At 44.4% G+C, this 18,593-nt stretch overlaps 1 protein-coding gene across 2 annotated transcripts in view; it reads left to right on the forward strand.

Moving 5' to 3' along the window:
* The window catches only part of GRAMD1C (GRAM domain containing 1C), an 87,506-nt gene that overhangs the window by 63,109 nt on the left and 5,804 nt on the right, over nt 1-18,593 (forward strand). For both annotated transcript variants that reach the window (XM_066599333.1, XM_066599334.1), the window contains 9 exons: nt 7,237-7,355; nt 8,006-8,129; nt 8,769-8,955; nt 13,168-13,308; nt 13,513-13,631; nt 14,509-14,651; nt 15,315-15,418; nt 15,625-15,801; nt 17,181-17,232. In XM_066599333.1, coding sequence (XP_066455430.1) covers nt 7,237-7,355; nt 8,006-8,129; nt 8,769-8,955; nt 13,168-13,308; nt 13,513-13,631; nt 14,509-14,651; nt 15,315-15,418; nt 15,625-15,801; nt 17,181-17,232 — 1,166 coding nt within the window. The remainder of the gene's footprint in view (nt 1-7,236; nt 7,356-8,005; nt 8,130-8,768; nt 8,956-13,167; nt 13,309-13,512; nt 13,632-14,508; nt 14,652-15,314; nt 15,419-15,624; nt 15,802-17,180; nt 17,233-18,593) is intronic.

Consider the following 18,593-nt stretch of genomic DNA (forward strand, 5'->3'; position numbering starts at 1 on the left):
CTGCTGTGTATAAGCACAAAGGTCAATATTTGAGGAGTAGATTACCTCTGTGTCTACAGGCTGCTGAGATGTAAATCTGCTGCTGGTGACAGATATTTAGTGACAGTTCTAGGCTGTTGCTTCCAGTAAAATCAAGAGTAAGTCATTGCTTTGTTCTAAACTTTCAAGACTGCACTCCTTGGATGACACCTGAGAAAGGTGTTCTGTAACATGTAATCATTAGTACTCTACATGTTAACATTGATTTCACACTATTAACTTCCTGTTAACCTACCACAACGCTCCACCAGCAGAGCAAGCGCAGTACCGAGGATGTACCAGCAGGAGAGACGTGAAGAACAGTTTTAACCCTTTCCAATCCACTGTCTGACGTCTGAAGACATTATGATTTAAGGCTGTACAGCTCCGATCTTGGAAAACGTCCGTCAGGGTTCTCTTACTGTATATTGCCAGCCTCTCTGCTGTCGGAGCCTATCCAACGTGTCACCGCATGCAGTACTGGCTTTAGATAGCGCAGTTGTATAATGGCAGAAACAGAGTAAGCCCCCTAGGAAAACCAGGATACCAATTGGATTGGAAACGGTTAACTGTGCTAACACTGTATGAAACAAAATGTGATCTCAGTAAGACCATCAGATAACCTTGGAGATCTGATACATCTTAATGGCTAAGGGTATCGTTGTGTTCCAATGGAATGTATTTGCTCAGGCTTTCAGTGACTGAATGGTGGATTTTAAGTGAACCAAAATGCATCGTTCAAACGAAAAGTGCACCATGCCCGCGTTCCAATAGGTGGGCTAGAAACTATGTAATAAGTCACTACTGGTATCCTGTCTGTAGAGCATTGCCTTGTATCTGTGAGAAGTCCCTCTGTATAGTGTTGCCGTCTTAAATGTGGCCACTGATGGATAGGTCTGGTCATGTGCCAGTCCGTTGGTGGCTACCCTTGGGACAGCAATGCCTTGTGAGTGGGCAGCTCTGCTAACTGGACAAAACTATGTAAAAAGTCACTTATTAGTTTGTCACGTATGTAAGGGTGCATTCTCACATGGAAGTCAGGATGCAGTAAAAAAAACAGTACCAAAATCCACATCTATAAAACCGCGGGTGGTTGGTTTATATCTGTTCTTCTTTTTTTTTTTTATACTGCAGACTGCATGTAGTTTTGCTGCAGTTTTTTTTTTTGCGCAACTAAATTGCCCGGTGTAAATGCACCCCTAGGCTACTCTCACACAGGCCTCTCAGACATTTGTAACGCCGTGATTTTCTAGCGCTGGCTTATTCTTGTGCTTTTTAATGCATCTCATCCCAATGATGGTGTACGTTTTTTAAAAAGCGCCATCAAACGCCGTGACGTGTTCAAAAATCACGGTAAAAATGCAGCGATTCCGAGTGGTGTTTCCTGAGGGGTAATCTCTGTTAGCCTTTTTGGCACCCCTGCAAAATGATGTCTTTGTGCTGCCAGTGGGTGCAACCTGCCACTGAGGATGAAGGCGATGGAGTCTGCTGACTCGTCATGGCGTCTGATTCATATCCTCATTAGTAGGATTATTCATCATCTCCCCATGGAGCGTTCTGTTACATTCATCTGTATATTATGATGACGGCGTCCTAAACCTCCACTAATTATAATGATCTATGCTGAAGTACAATATATGCACTATATTATCACGACCAACAGCAGAGATTTAAAGGGAAGGAGCGGCCAAAAATCACCTCTAGAAAGGTCATGGATTCATGTCAGAAGTTCCCATTGGGGGTGGTGTAATATACAGAGCAGCAGCACCTGCATAGGGATGCTGTTATATACAAAAGGTGCATTAAAGAGTTTATTACTCTGCTGAAGTAACATTATTCTATACTGTAAGCTGCGGTGGTATCCAGTAGAATGAGTTTTGCCCAGCTGTCATGATCAGGATAGGAGTTCTGCAAGGTACAGGGAAATCGAGAGTGCGAAGTGATGGAAGAACGTCACATGGCTTAGGTGCTGCCGGGTAAATGGGTAAAGTGGGTCTTGTTTCTGCCCTCAGAGTTGGGGTGAAGCGTTGGTTACACATTGCTGAGTCTTGCTGTAAGTGTCCGGAGAGGGTGGTGCAGTGGAGTCAAGTAGTCTGTGGCTGGGCATTAGGTGCCAGACCTGAGACATATACCCACCTGGGAGAAGCTCCAGAAAGTACCCAAGAGTCCAGTGTGCAAGCAGATATGGAGTGGCATAAGGGCGTCCCTAGGGTGTGAGTCTGACATGTAAGAAGGGAGCCCAGGTCTGAGTTTGTGATAATCTGTTATGATTTCTATAGTTATGTAATTTGGATGGATGGTATAACTGGCCGTCATACATTACTTCAGTTTGTGTATTTTCTATGGGGTGTTGTATGCAACTTCCCATTGGCTGCAGAGGTCAGGTGGGAGATCTGGAGGACTTGAGATCGTACAGAGCTGCAACCTGGAGATCAACTCCAGTTGTGTACTGGGCCTTAAAGGGGTTGTCCCGCGCTCCGGTGACTTCTATACTTACCTGTGAAGATGGCCGCCGGAATCCTCTTCCTCCGTGGACCGCAGCTCTTCTGTGCGGTCCATTGCCGATTCCAGCCTCCTGATTGGCTGGAATCGGCACGTGACGGGGCGGAGCTACACGGAGCCTGCATTCTGCACGAGCGGCTCCGTTGAAGAGAGCAGAAGACCAGGACTGCGCAAGCGCGGCTAATTTGGCCATCGGAGGGCGAAAATTAGTCGGCACCATGGAGACGAGGACGCCAGCAACGGAGCAGGTAAGTAAAAAACTTTTTATAACTTCTGTATGGCTCATAATTAATGCACAATGTACATTACAAAGTGCATTAATATGGCCATACAGAAGTGTATAGACCCACTTGCTGCCGCGGGACAACCCCTTTAAGAGAGACTACATTGATGGAAGAGAGAGCTGGCAAAAGAGTGAGAATTTGGCTTGGGGAACCATGAAGGACATGTCATGGAGAATCTATGCCTGTTAGAGGGACAGTTACACAAGAAAGGTAGCTGGTGTCTTGAGAAGCGCAGCTCCGAAACACGCCAGAACGGACGTCGCTGAGAGAACAAAGCTGCAGTGGCTACAGCTAGAGAGACTGCTAGAAAGGATTCACATGGTCCTGTAGCTCTGTGAATCGGGGTACCCTCATCAGATGTCCAAAGATGAGTCTCCTACATTATGGTACTGAACACGCTGGAAATGTGTAAGTGAGGTAGGCCCTCAGATAAAGGCCTGATGGGTGCACATGGGTAGTGACCCAAATACAGGCTAGCTAGTTAAAATGCACAAGCTTAAGCCCACGTAGGAAAAACATATATTTATCCGCTTATTGGACAACCCTTGCATTACTTTCGGACTGTGTGCTGGCAATCGCCATTGCTAGGTTGAAATGTTGGGTGGTACTACCACATGTTCTGCAGCTGAAGTGTGTTGTGATCTGAGTGATTTGTGACAGATTGTTACTCCACTCACATTGATGTTAAGCATACTTCTAATTCGTCAGTTAGGTTGTCTAATGCTTCTTAATTACCACATATTGCTTATCTAGTAACAGAAGCTTCTACTGCCAACCTAATCTTCAAGTTTGAGTAAAAAAAACCCAAACCTTTATTTGGTAAGCCTTGTGTCTACATTGTACCCCGATTCCTGTATCGCCTGCCCCTACCATGACACGTGTACCCATGTGTGCCGCTGTCCTCGGAGAAGATGCCAGTGCTGCTAATCTAGAAAAAGCTTGAACAGTGCTGTAGTGGTATGTGGGCTGACTGCTTCAAATAGAAATTCTCTCTATAACCGGTGCAGGCTGCCCCAAGTGACCGCCACAACCTTAAGGAGCAGCCGATATCAGAAAGGTAAAGGTAATTGGGTATAAGGTGCAACTTGGGAACATATATGTGAATACACAACATACATTTTTGCTGAACTTCTGTCTGTTGGAAGCCTCCAAATGCTTATAAATGCTGGTTTTACAAGTCTTTCTCAGTATTTGCTGGGAATATGTTTCCAGGTTGTGCCTTATCCCCAATTTTCAACCTTTCTAGTATCGCTGCCAGCCCTGTAATGTATGACACTACCTTCTGGGCCTCTTTCACACTGGCCGCATCACCACTGAAAACCGTGTGAATGAAGAATAGCCGTGATCAAGTCCGGAGCTTCAGCTGCGTTTTCTCGTCCATTCTCACGGGCAGCGTATTGGCGAAAATATACGCTGCAGCACAGAAATCCCTTGGTCGGCATAAATCCTCGGAATGTCTTATAATATAGTGCCAGCTGTAATGGTTTTGCTGCGTTTGACACTGCTAATCTCTGTTTTCACACCTAGTAAAGGACAGTTGCAAGTTGGCAGGCCTTTTTGTCTTTCCACTGCAGCATCCCTGTATCCAGTCAAGGCTTTACATTACAAAGGCCATGACTTTAAATTTTACCCCTTTGGATGGGGGCACATTCATGTCAGGGGGTATGACAGCAGACATCGCTATTTGTAAAGGCTCATTTACGCACACACAGAATATATGCCGTCAGGGAAGCGCCAGATATAGGGTAAATTTGAAAAAGTCTCACCTGGCATAAACAGCTGGCGCCCTAGAGTTCCAGCCATCTCACCTGGAGATTATTTTTGGTGTGGTCCTATGCCCGATGGCATCCACTTATTCAGGGGAGAGCTGCAGGGATTACAGGAGTCCACCGAATGGAGGGTGCCGCCATACAAAGAAAGGAACATATTCAGTTATTAAAATCCTGTGCTCACAGGGCCCACTATTCACATGGAATAATATAATTGGTAGTACTTTCAAGTAATAATGACTGACTTTGGAGGAGGTGGATATGATGTCCACAAAGCCCCCTCCTGTTCCTAGTTGTCTCAACAGAAGTTAGGCGTCAGGTCACTGGGTTTAGATAAACCTCTTCTTTATTCAATGTGTTTTGGTGCTACAAGCACCTTTCTCAAGCCATAATAACACATACAAGTTGCAAGTGTATATATAGTATTTACCTGCTTCTGGATATCGCGGAAGCAGGTAAATACTATATATACTTGAAAGTATTACCAATTCTATTATTCCATATGAATGGTGGGCCCTGTGACCGCAGGATTTTTATAACTGAATATATTCATTTACACACACCTTTCAAAAGATTGAAAGATAGGCGATCGTTTTGCATAGAGTACTAATTGGAACTAATTGCTATTAGTGCTTTATTAGCTTCATTTACATGCAAATGAGCTGCTGGGAGGTCAGCAGGAGGTCCGTAATTGGCGCCATTGTTCAGCCATGGGCTCCCCATGGAGATTTCAGCACCATGTACAGTGGACACAGCCTGGTCCTGCTTATCAGTCAGCTGTTCGGCCTGCAGGGCTGAGGACAGCTGTAACAATGTTATCAGCTGTAATCCGCTCTCCCTGCAGTCCTGTTTATCAGCTGTTCTGCTGACCCACTGTTTTCAAGCAGAACTGAAAACCATTGTTTGTCAGAAAACTGAAAGATGGGCACATTTAAGCCCCACGTAGACAGAACAATTATCGCTCAAAAGCAGTCTTTTGAACAACAATCTTTGTGTCAAAATGTGCCCATCCTTCAGTTTTCTGCTGAACTTCTGCTTGAAAACCGCCAAAGTCACGGTATCCTCATTAGAAATCGCAGCGATATCGCACTGACCAGTGATGCAATATCGCTGATTATATATATAATCTCATATAAAAATTATAATTTTTTTCTTTCTTCCACCCTTCTTGCTGCGATGCCGTGTCGCCCGTGTGAACAAGGCATTAAGGAGAAATGATACCCTTGCTGACCCTTATTTCCTCCAGATACACCCACACAGGTGCTCCCTGATTAATTGGCAGACTTAAGCTCCATTTACACACGATTATTGCTCAAATTTAGTCTTTGAGCGATGATCGTTGTGTGGCGTGTAAATGCTACCATCATTTGCTTTTGGTCTGAACTGTGTGTTTTGTTTGTTTTTTCGTTTAAAATCCATCGTTCAGCCAGAGAGCTGATAACAGGGACAGCTGTGATTCTCCAAGGGAGCGCTGATTACATTGTATTCAGCTACAGTCCCGAGGCAGAACAAAGGGGCTGTATGCAGATAACAGACCACCTGCTTTTCTCTGCATACAGTGCCAGGAGGCTAATTGACATGCAAATGAAGCTAATAAGCTGTATAACTATGTTCCTGCCAAACCTCTCATATATTTATAATATCCACTCTCAGAACAACTAGTCAGTGGAATTGGGACTAATCGTTATAATGTAAAGGCATCCGCTGTTCGCTTGTGCAGCTCGGCGCTCCTCTTCACTATTCTATATTTGCAATTGCAAATTATAAACCATCCACCAGTAAGATGATGAAGCGGTCTTCTACTTCGGCCGCAGTTAACAAATGTAATGTAAGAATTTGTGGAGCGGAGGCGCAACTGCCCCACACTTTCACAATGAAGTCCTGAAGTGAGATCAGTGGGGCGACTACCAAACAGATGGATTGGCCTTGTGTATCATGAGGATTCCATGGCTGTTGCGTGTTATTTTTTTATTTTTTTCTTCCCTTTCCCCGAAAAATCAAAGGGGGTCACACGGATCACTCCTGATGGGGAAGACATTTTTGAAACAAAATGTTTTGCATTTGTTTCCATTAATACTGAATTTTATGTATCTGAGTGTCATTAAATGTGAGTTATGAGGGCTTTAAACTGAGAAGATCATTTATAATCGCCCTGTGTGTGTGTATATATATTATATAATTACTACTTAATTGCTCTTTACTGCTGCACTGTATGACGAGTATGATCTATAGATGCCACATGAGGCATGACGCTGGGTGGAATGTGGTCACAATATTCCTGATGCTTGATGACAGAACGTGATAATTACATTTCCAAGGAATTGTCGCAATATGTTTATTACAGACTAACCGGTTCTGCTTGTTGTTCAATGCTAAGAACGGGAGGCTTTAGCTGTATCTGCCAATATGATACCCAGTGAGCGCATATAGAGCTAGAATGCCCCTATCACCAGTGGTCTTTCCACATTCCTCCTATCCCTCCCATCACTATGCAGGATATGGACCTCTGCTAATTAGTGGTAATAAAGGGCAAATCGCAGACGGACCCTCATAGCAGAGTTGTTGCTAATTGGCCCTGATCTGGGCAGAGGATATTGGATGCAAAATATATTTATCTCTGTGGAGTAGGACCAACTGAATGACCCACATCTATGTTGTCACAGAGCCTAACTAAGAGGGAGTTCTGGCAGCTGCTGCAGCAGAGCTATGGAACTGAACTGGGTCTGAATAATGAGGAAATGGAAAATCTAACCATGCCACCAGAGGACGCGGCACCACCCAGGTAAGTGGACGCCTCATATGGACTGCAATGGATTTGATGACTTGAGTCCAACAAGATGGTAGGTAGGTAGATAGATACTATAGGCTATGATGGTGTATGTATTATATATTCACCCCAGTTCCACGCTGCGTGCCAGTGAATTTCACAAGTAGTCTAAAAATCTGACTATTTTTTTTCAGACTGCCATGTGCATGCTCTCCCATAGAGGAAGAAGAGGAGTAGAATGCATGGGAGGACTGAAAAGTCAGATTTTCATGCCACCAGAGAGAACGGGGGATTGTTAAAAAAAAAAAACAATGCTCGCCATAACTTTCCTAAACAGGACTATAGCTAACTTAGTTTATGGTTCTGTCCAGAGTTGACGGGTTCCCTTTTAAATGTGAAACCATGTGACATGTTATACCCATCCCAGTAACACCCCTGCCTAGATAGGCTCCGCCTCTTGTTCTCATTCAAGGAACATTCCCTTGAAGAATGACTGTTGGCAGGTAATCTACATTCCCAAATGTGTGGAGTCATGACCTGGGTGCTTTCCAGGCTTGGGAGGCTGGATCAGACAGGTGTAATTAGGCGTACAGCTATAATTATAATGAATTAAGCCAGAAATATACCAGCTGCGTGTCTGTATCACTCCGTCTTCTGCCGTGTAGGACTTCAGGGAAGCCGGCCACCGAAGACTGTACTGAGAAGTTTGAAAAGACCCCCAAGGGTGGATATCTTACCAGAGATGTTGTATCCCAGACAGAGACTGATTCATTGAACCTTCTGCAGATGGTAAGATGTTCTGTGGGTACCTGACAGGGAGGTGGATCCTTGGCATAGGGTGTTCGAGAACACAGTGCTCTCTTGGTGTACGTTGGGTTGCAGAAACTGGCATTCTGTGCCAGGCCAGGTGGGACTGTAGGGCTCTTGACAGATGGGCTGCTGTTTCCCTTTGGGAACTGAGAACAGTGGTATATGAAGGGGAGTATAGTGAGGCCCTGGTATATCCTATACGTTATAAAAATCTGATGCCATCATGCATACTATACGCAACCTATACACACTCCTATATACAGTTTTGGGCACATGAAATCCCCAGTACAGCACTGGCTCAGGCTTTCACTGCTGTGTCCTATATAGTGTATAGCTATAAGCCGTTACTACTGTATCAGGAGATTTTCTAGAATTTGGGATCCACACGGCAAAGTCAGAATTGCCTACCACCAAATTTATGTCGGTGAAAGGGTAAAACAAAAGCCACATAGGAGTGCAGTTTACCAAAACTGGGGCATATTGGAGAAAATGCACAGTGGTGTCAGAGTAGTAGGTAAATTGAACTTTTAGTACAGTAAGTTATGCTTCAGATGACAGCAGTCTGTAGAACTTTCCACTGTTGATTACCCCTCTTGGGTTGTTTTTTTTTTTTTTTAGATAACAAGCCAGACCCCGTCCGAAGAGGGTCAGGGGGAAAAGGTGGTTGGGAGAAGCCCCCTCCTCGCCTCAATCAGAAACAACAGCCTCCGATCGCACATCGGGACGCCATCTCTGACTCTAGACCTAAATGGAAATGAAAACCAGCAGGTGGACAATAGTACTGGCTCAGACTCTTCAGGGGAAGGTAGGGGGCCATGGATGGGCCATGGGTCTGTCATTGGAATCAAATGATATGTAACAAGGCCAGACTTACACTTGTCTTCACTAGTTTTACATTCTACTATAGAATAGGTTGTAATATTTTATCAATTTCCTGCTGCTACATGCCCATCCAGAATATAAGTGTGACCAAATGGACCAACCCTCGTGCTCCCGCATTCGGCAGGAAGAAGTGGCCATGTCACTGCAGTATTTAGCACTCTCACTTATAGAACTGTGGTCGGTATTTGCAATGTGCACTGAATGGACACTTTCATTGGAGAACCCCTTCTGGCCCTCAAAACTGCATATATTCATTGTGGTGTCCATTCACAGGTATTGGAGGACTCGGTGTGCCAAGTAAGCATTTCCCACACTATTGCTCCATTTCGACTAGCCTAAACTGAGATTTGACAGGAAGGGTTCATTGATTCATTCTGCTTGTTCCAAATTCTGAATTCCATCACAAATGGTGTAACAGAAATCTGTATTCTAACCAGACTTCTTTTTCACTGCTCAATGCTACAATTTTTGTTCTGCTTTGTTCACCAGTCTCACTTTCTGTTGCTCTTTGACAGCAATGGTGCTGGGAGTGGTCCTCTGTTGTTTTAGCCCATCTGTGCTAAGGAATAGTGAAATGTGCCTTCAGACATTTGGAGCACCAGCGTTGTATTCAGTTGTGATTTTGCTTGCCTGTATACTGTTTGTGAGTGTTCTGTATCAGAATATTTTCCAGCGGGATCTGGGGTATTCTGTAGCCTCCTGATTGCAAACTCTGGTATATGCATGCATAAAAGAATTCAGACTGAGACAAGTTTGAAAACTAGAGAGCTCTGGGAGTTTATTCTGCATGAAGCTCCTTTTATGTAAACATATAATACCTGCCCTTCATGGGCGTATAACATATGATACATGGTCTATACTCATGATTACAGGTTTAGGCTATATAGAACCTACTCCCATTCCCACCTCCCAGCATCTGTGTAATGCCATGTGTAGACTGGTCTTTGGCCTTTCGCCATGTGATCTGAATACAAGCTTCCCCTTTTGTCTTTGGCTGCTAGAGGAGGGGGGGGGGGGGGCAGAGTGAGGTCAGCGTGTGTTTTAAGTTATCTGAATGTATAGGTGATCTGACACTGCAAGACTACTCCCTTATTATCTTGGACTACTGAACTCCTCTTTAGCAGCCAATCCAACCCACATCTCTCATGTTGTTGTCCAGCAGTCGTCATGATGAGAAATGCTGTTACGAGTCTCTGCAATGTCAAATCACTATAGCTATGCAACAAATAGACATTTTACACTGGCCGATGCGCATTCTCCACCTCATAAGAACAATTCTTGACATCCTTCTCTGACCCCTTCCGTCAATGTTGTTTCCATCCACTGGATTCCCTTTTCGCTGCATGTTTTCCTCCATTTACATAATTCTCAGTATTCTCTCCATTCTGCTGTACGAAAACGGGTCAGCAGTGAAATCCTGGCCCTGGCTAGTCTAGCAGCGATGATCAGGCCTCATTGGTTTCTGGCCTTGGGGTTTTTTGCCTTCCTCTGGATCAACAAAGTAGGATAGACAGGCTGGACTGGATGGACAATGTCTTCATTCAGCCTTACAAACGATGTTACTATGTTACTATATTGGAAGTTGCTCAGACTACTGGATTTTCCCATATAAAGTGGATTTGCACTGAACCTTTGATTTTTATGCTGCACTTAGGGGTCACAGCTCTAATTCTCATACAGGGAAGCTCCAATTGTGAAGGGGTTGGGGTCTGTAATAAAGTGACCATTCAGTGCATTGAACATATTCTAATCTTCAATTGTTTATATAAAGTTTTCAAATAAATGACTAACGATATTTTATAGGTTATATACGGATTGGATCAGTACACTGTAGATCTATAGAAATAAAATAACCCTAAAGGCTGGGTTCACAGGTTCACACGGGGCGGATTTGCCGTAAAAATTCCGTCCGGAATTTCGCCGCGGCAAATCGGCCTGTGGCCGCTAATCCCGGGATTAGCAAGCCATGTGGGTGAAATTTCTCAGAAGTCTCGTCCACACGGGACGGCAAATCCACTGCGGCAAAGCCTGATTCTTTTTCTTTCCCCGCTGCGGCCATGCTCTCCTCCTATGGAAGCGCCGGCCGCAGCGGCAGAGCGAGCGGCCAAGCCGCTTCAAAACCTGCGGCTAAGTGCTGCGGGTTTTGAAGCAGCACTTCTCCCGGCGGAAATCTCGCGGTTTTTCGCTGCGGCCAAACCGCGAGATTTCCGCCAGGATTACGGCGTGTGAGAACCCAGGCTAAAGGTATCCACACCAAGACATCCATTACCCTGGTGCTGTGGCTGAATAATGGCTTCTACCTAGCCATGAAAAAGGGAAAAACTAATCAGAACTTAAAAGATATCTTTATAACAATTCAATGTGCAAACGATGAAAGAGGCGAGAAATAATCAACAGGGACACGGCTGCTCGTCCAAAACTTAGGAGAATGTAATAAATGCCACATTCAATATACATAGACATCCATTATAATGGTGCCCCAAGCTAGTAAAATAAAAGCAATTATAACAGAGCTAAGGAGGAGAGGTGAAATTGAAAGCAATAGTATCAATATATATTGTCTCTCAGTGATATTCTATATTAATGCTATTGCTTTGCATTTCACCTCTCCTCCTTAGTTCTGTTATAATTGCTTTTTATTTTACTAGCTTGGGGCACCTTTTTATGCTTTTACGCTACTGTGGCATTTTTGTAATGGATACTTGTGTATATTGAATGTGGCATTTATTATACTCTCCTGAATTTTGGACTAGCAGTGTTCCTGTTGATTACTACTTTATTCTTTAACCGTTTGTATACTGAATTGCTGTTATAATATGTTGGAGTCACTGTGTACATACATTACATTACATATCCTGTATTATACTCCAGAGCTGCACTTACTATTCTGCTGGTGGAGTCACTGTGTACATAGAGTACATTACTTATCCTGTACTGATCCTGAGTTACATCCTGTATTATACTCCAGAGCTGTACTCACTATTCTGCTGGTGGAGTTACTGTGTACATACATTACTTATCCTGTATTGATCCTGAGTTACATCCTGTATTATACCCCAGAGCTGCACTCACTATTCTGCTGGTGGAGTCACTGTGCACATGCATTACTTATCCTGTACTGATCCTCAGTTACATCCTGTATTATACTCCAGAGCTGCATTCACTATTTTTCTGGTTATTGAAAACCTCGGCAAGCTTATTGTCAGATGGAATCCCACCAGTAAGCTGAGCAAATAATAATAATGCAAAGAGGCAGTTTTTCCTACAAAAGCTAAAAGTATAGTGTTTGGTGTAAAGAATTCCCAGAATGCAGATAGTCAGAGTAAGGTCTGTATAGACGCTGAAAAAGCAAGGAATGCCTGCAGAATTGTTAACATACAGTAGCTGTCCTGTTATAAAGGCTCTAACGCTTATATGTATTGGTCATATCACACCTACCTGGAGCCAAACCATGTTTATGTAGAGCCATATGATGCCTTTCTTATGGTCGCTATCATTTGATGAAATGCATTTCCAACAGATATATATTACACACAATTGTGGGAACGACTGGCTTAATTCTCCCCACACAGATCTGCTTGTCATAGCAGATATTCTATTCTATGCATCTGTCTAAAGCTTGGCACACAGTTCGTAGTCTCACTGCACATGCTTATCATTTGTATAGCGCCAATTTATTCTGCAGGACTTTCAAATTTATTTACCCCCCCCCCCCCCCAAGCTGGGTACTCATTTTATCGCCCTCTCGCCCTCTGAAGGATGGAAGGCTGAGTCGACCTTAAGCCAGCTACCTGATTCATGGAGGGATTGAACTCGCAACCTTCAGGCCGTGAGCCAGAGCTTAGGACTGCATTTCTGCTGCCTTGGCACTCTGTGCCACACAGCCATAGTGTGCCCATTTAGAGCCAAATGGTGCCAAATACTGCTAGAATGCTATAGTATGCCCAGGTAAAACTGCATTCCAGAGCTTGCCCACCGGTGACCGCCACTGTGTGTAAGAGTGACTGCCTGTAGCAGGGAGTAAGATCACACCGGCATCATTAGTTTTATTATGGAGAAGTGTGACAGTCGTTTACCATATCCGGCCTCGGTGGTTTTGAGTTTGACTTTTATGTCTCTTCGTCCTTCCCTCTAGATGATCGTCTTCAAGAAGAGCAGGTGGAAGGGCGATTGTACATCAACCGGGTCTTTCACATCAGTGCAGAGAGAATGTTCCAACTTCTCTTCACGACGTCACGCTTCTTGCAGACATTCCTTACGTCTCGGAAGGTCTTTGGTGAGTTACTGACCCTCATGCTAAACCTGTAGTGGGACCTTCCGTCCGTCACCTGCAACTTATGCAATTACTGGTTTGTTCTTTGGATTGTCCACACTTATATTCATAGTGCCATTCGGGCTGGATGAAGACTTTTGATACATATGGTGATTTATGCAGCCTGGTCCTGTAACCATCTCTTATTCCATCTTGTTTGTCATTCAGACTTGGAGTCGTCCTCCTGGCAACCCGATAACGGCGGCAATCAGACGAGGACACTCACTTACACGATCACCATTAATAACCCACTGATTGGGAAGTTCACGTCCGCTACAGACAAACAGGTAAAGTTGGGCAATATCAACCCCATCTGATGAGCGGTGTGATACTTCGTTGTATCCAGTCTAGACAAGCATCTGAGGACTCCAGACTGATACATTTTATCTCCACGGCTACATTGTACCAAACTGAGCAGTCATGCAATCTGCACTATAATGCTGTGTGAAAACTTCCTAAGAAAGTTTAAGAAGTTATTGATTGAATTTTATATAAGATAGGAAAGTCCCTTTTAAACCCAGCCATGTATTTGGTCTGCTGATCTATGCTTGAAACCTAACACAAGACACATAAAGCTGAGGACTCCTCATCATCAACACTGTAATAACGTAGTAATGGAGTCCTCAGTGACTTAAGTGCTTTATAAACTGTGTTATATCCTCTGCTGAATAGGGGATCAATATAACCTACTTCATACTCAGCATATTAATCATTATGGGAAATGGAAGGCTGGCGCCACTGATTCCCTCTATAGAAGCAGACTAGGACATTAAATGCCCATTCCCAGCCACATGTAGCTATCTGCTCTACAGTGTCCTAGATATTTACTATCTTACCCCCCTCCCTCCAATAAAATGGATATTGTCAAGGTAAGCAATCTGCATGCCAGAGTTAATGCACATACTTCATGCCTGGTATACGACGATGTATATGAGGCCTTCAGCTGTAGGTTGCTCCTCAGATTATTGTTCTTTCCAATATTAAAGGGTGTCTGGTTTGGACAAGGCTAATTTGAAGTTGCTGGTCCCTTAGAATAAAGCGGCACAGGGTATTTCAGGAATTGAGGATGTTAATCTTACGGGAGGTAACAGACTGAAGACTTCATAGCGGATGGAACAGGCTAACTAATGCTGGATTATTAGTATGTGTAATATTAAATTTCAGACCTTGTATAAGGAAAGCCAGGAAGGCCAGTACTACTGTGTAGAGACAGAAGTCTACACGCACGACGTCCCGTACCACGACTACTTCTACACTGTGAACAAGTACTGTATATCCCGAACCTCCAAACACAAGTGTAGACTACGGTAAGTGTCCCATATGCAGGATGTAATCAAAGACCGATCTAGCGCCATATCTGAATATCTGTGTCCTGTATTGAAATAACAATGGCGTGCTTGAATAGGAAGGCATGGATGCGGGCGCTACATGAAAGTATGGGCCCTGGAACATGGATTTAAATTGTGCTACAATACAGGCAGATCATCCAGGAAGTCATCCAACGTCATCTGTAAGAGATTCGGACACTGATCTGTGTTGAGTCCCTGGAATGAACATAGGTCCAATAACCACGCCCTGCACATATTGTAGCAGGAGAAGGCCACTTGGATTACACTTTCCTGACTTCATGTCCGGTGGGACCGCTGCTATGACTGGAGAGATGCGGAAAGCAGAGTTATTCTTCTCTTATGCTACTCTTCAACTTTGCAATTGGGTTTTACTCTCTCTCTCTTACAGGGGCCACAATGTGAAATTGAAATCCGGGGCCCGTGCACCGTACTATCATGTAGCACATCCATGCATTCCTATTAAAGTACACTATTGTTTCAGTATAGGACACCAGTACTGAGATACAATACTGGACCATTCTTTTTGACTACACCCTGTATACTGCCAATGGCATAATACTGGGCTGGACCTGATGGCTCCTCAGGGGCGTGTACTTGGAATAATTCTCGCTTTTTCTCCAGTGTGTGCACAGATGTAAAGTACCGGAAACAGCCATGGGGTCTCATTAAAACTTTCATCGAGAGGAACAGCTGGAGCGGCCTGGAGGATTACTTCAAACAGTTAGGTGAGTCCTGCCGCTGCTGTGCTGAGATGTTATAATATTAGAGAATGTCCTATGTAATATCACAAACAATGTAGTAGATGTTACATGCAGCCTTATGTAACACTACAGATTAATACATGCTTTTAATGGAACACTCAGCAGTAATGCATACCTAGTACAGACGTAGTAGAGCCACAGTTAACTTTCCATGTAAATACATCCTGCAGAGTCGGATCTGGTGACGGAGGAATCTTTGGGCGGTGTGTTAATTGAAAGCAACAAACCCACTAGTATTAGAAGGAGGAGACGGACGCACAGCCGCAGCGCCGGAGATCACCTGATCAAACATGGCTCCCTGCTGGATTCCGGTAACATGGGATTTGATGCAAAGCAGGAACACAAAGGTAACGTACTTGCTACACCCCACCTTGTAGCCATATTTCTTGGTTCTCCAGGAACCGACATTCTACCGATGTAGCAGAGCCAATCATTTAACTGTTTCATAATTGCAACTAGAGATAGTTAAAGGGGTTGTCCCGCATCGAAACGGGTTTTTTTTTTCTTTTTTCAATAGCCCTCCCCCCCCCCCCCCCCCCCGGTTTGGCGTGAGACAAACCCGATACAGGGATAAAAAAAAAAAAAACTTCTTGCTTACCTTGCTAAGATGGCCGCCGGGATCTTCACCCACGGTGGACCGCAGGTCTTCTCCCATGGTGCACCGTGGGCTCTGTGCGTTCCATTGCCGATTCCAGCCTCCTGATTGGCTGGAATCGGCACACGTGACGGGGCGGAGCTACGAGGAGCAGCTCTCCGGCACGAGCGGCCCCATTCAGAAGGGAGAAGACCGGACTGCGCAAGCGCGTCTAATCGGGAGATTAGACGCTGAAATTAGACGGCACCATGGAGACGGGGACGCTAGCAACAGAGCAGGTAAGTGAATAACTTCTGTATGGCTCATAATTAATGCACGATGTACATTACAAAGTGCATTAATATGGCCATACAGAAGTGTATACCCCCACTTGCTTTCGCGGGACAACCCCTTTAAGTCCTGCAAGCCTGATGGAAAGCACATAACATCCGGTGATATTGGAGTTGTGCCAAATGACAGGGTTGGCTCTGCTACATGTGTATATACGCCATGAACTTGAGAGGATGACTGCTTTTATATACCCCCCTGGATGTGCCATTGTATATGCTTATTTATTGTCAGAGGAAGGACACTGGGGTCTATTGGTGTATATAACACTGGGGGAAATTGCTGGGATGACTGTCTGAGGTCTATCGCTGTATATACCACTGGGGGTCTGATGCTGTATATACTACTGGGATTACTATCTGGGGTCTGCCACTGTATGCTTGACAAAGGCCTTGTTTGGGACGAAACGTCGCTGATTTTATGGGGAGATAATAAAGGAGGCGCCTTATGGTGCTGAATGTAGTAAAAAAAATCCCTGTGTGCTGCTCTACATTGTGATTTGGAGTTTGCTTTGGGGGATCTGGGAAGTCTGGGTTCCATTTGAGTGTGCACCTTCACGGCTCCCCCAGTTTGTGTGACTTTGTCTATACTGTGCTGCTGTAATCTTTACTTGCTTCTGCTGTATATACTAGTGGGATGACTATCTGGGGTCTGCCACTGTATGTACTACTAGGGATTAATTTCGGTATATACCTCTGGGGTCTGTCACTATATATGCCACTGGGGTGACTGGCTGGCATCTGCTGTATATACCACCGGATGCTGTATACCGGCTGATATATGTTTGTTTATTTTAATCTGTAGGGAAAAGAGACCGCATCCAGAGAAAGTCCATCATCATTGTAATGAGCATCTTGTGAGTACCAAAACCGTTCACTTGTGCCATAAAGTGTGATGCTGGGCACGGGGGGTGCACTATTTGTGACCACATCGGGCTGCGATAGACTATGGAAGTTTATGGAAACAGTTGAAAACAAAAAAGTGACCATTACTTTTATCCATGCAAACTTCTGAATTTCAGTACCCTTCTGATAATGAGGCCTAACGAGCTCATGGAAGATGGAATATGTTGGGATTTGTTCTCAAGTAATACTGTATCTTGCAGTATAGCTATAGGGGAAGCCGAGGTAGCACCCACTGCAACACCCTAGAGGGGAGACCCAGGGCAACTGGCTAACGTGAAGAGCTGGGAGGGATAAGTGCTGGCTTGTCACGGCGGGACTTACCAGGCTCTGGTTCTGGAGGGATGACATGCAGCTAAGGCCAGAGCAGGATCATAGGTCAGCTTTGACACCCCTATGATGGGGAATGCCAATAAACGGGTTGATGGGGGTAGTAATACTTGTCACTCGTGACGCCACCGTTCTCACACACCGGTATGCCACACAGAGACTTTTTGGGAGCATGCACAATTGGTTTCCGCTCGTATGCAGGAAGAATCATTTTTCCATAGCATTGTATGGGCGTTATTTGCTGTGGAATCTGGAAGCGGACGCCCACTCCGGATTCCGCAATGCAAATCCGACCGTGTGCGGACGCCCTTATCCCCCCCCCAAGCTGAGCTCCTTAAATACAGGAGAGCAGTTCCTATTTCCTACAGAAGATGCCTGTACAGTCCCAGAACAGGAGATGCTCAGAGATTTCCGCTCTAGAGTAGCGGAATAGTGAGTGCAGCTCTGAAGTATAATACAGTAAGTAATGTATGTGCATGGCCACTCCACCAGCAGCAGAGAGTGCAGCTCTGGGGTATAATACAGGGTGTAACTCAGGATCAGTACAGGATAAGTAATGTAATGTATGTACACAGTGACTCCACCAGCAGAATAGTGAGTACAGCTCTGGAGTATAATACAGGATGTAACTCAGGATAAGTAACGTAATGTATGTACACAGTGAATGCACCAGCAGAATAGTGAGTGCAGCTCTGGAGTAGAATAGAAGATAGAACTCAGGATCAGTACAGGATAAGTAATGTATGTACACAGTGACTCCACCAGCAGAATAGTAAGTGCAGCTCTGGGGTATAATACAGGATGGAACGCAGGATCAGTACAGGATAAGTAATGTAATTTCACTGCTTTTTATATAGATTTAAATGTAAATAGGGACACATACTTTTCAGCCATTCTACAGATATTGTGATTGAATTTTATTTTTCTCTGTCATCTTTGCAGAGTCGTGTGTGTGTTTTTGTTTTTTGTTTTTTTTTTGTTTTTT

This window comes from Eleutherodactylus coqui, chromosome 4 (genome assembly GCF_035609145.1).
Source record: "Eleutherodactylus coqui strain aEleCoq1 chromosome 4, aEleCoq1.hap1, whole genome shotgun sequence".
NCBI classification, from domain to species: domain Eukaryota; kingdom Metazoa; phylum Chordata; class Amphibia; order Anura; family Eleutherodactylidae; genus Eleutherodactylus; species Eleutherodactylus coqui.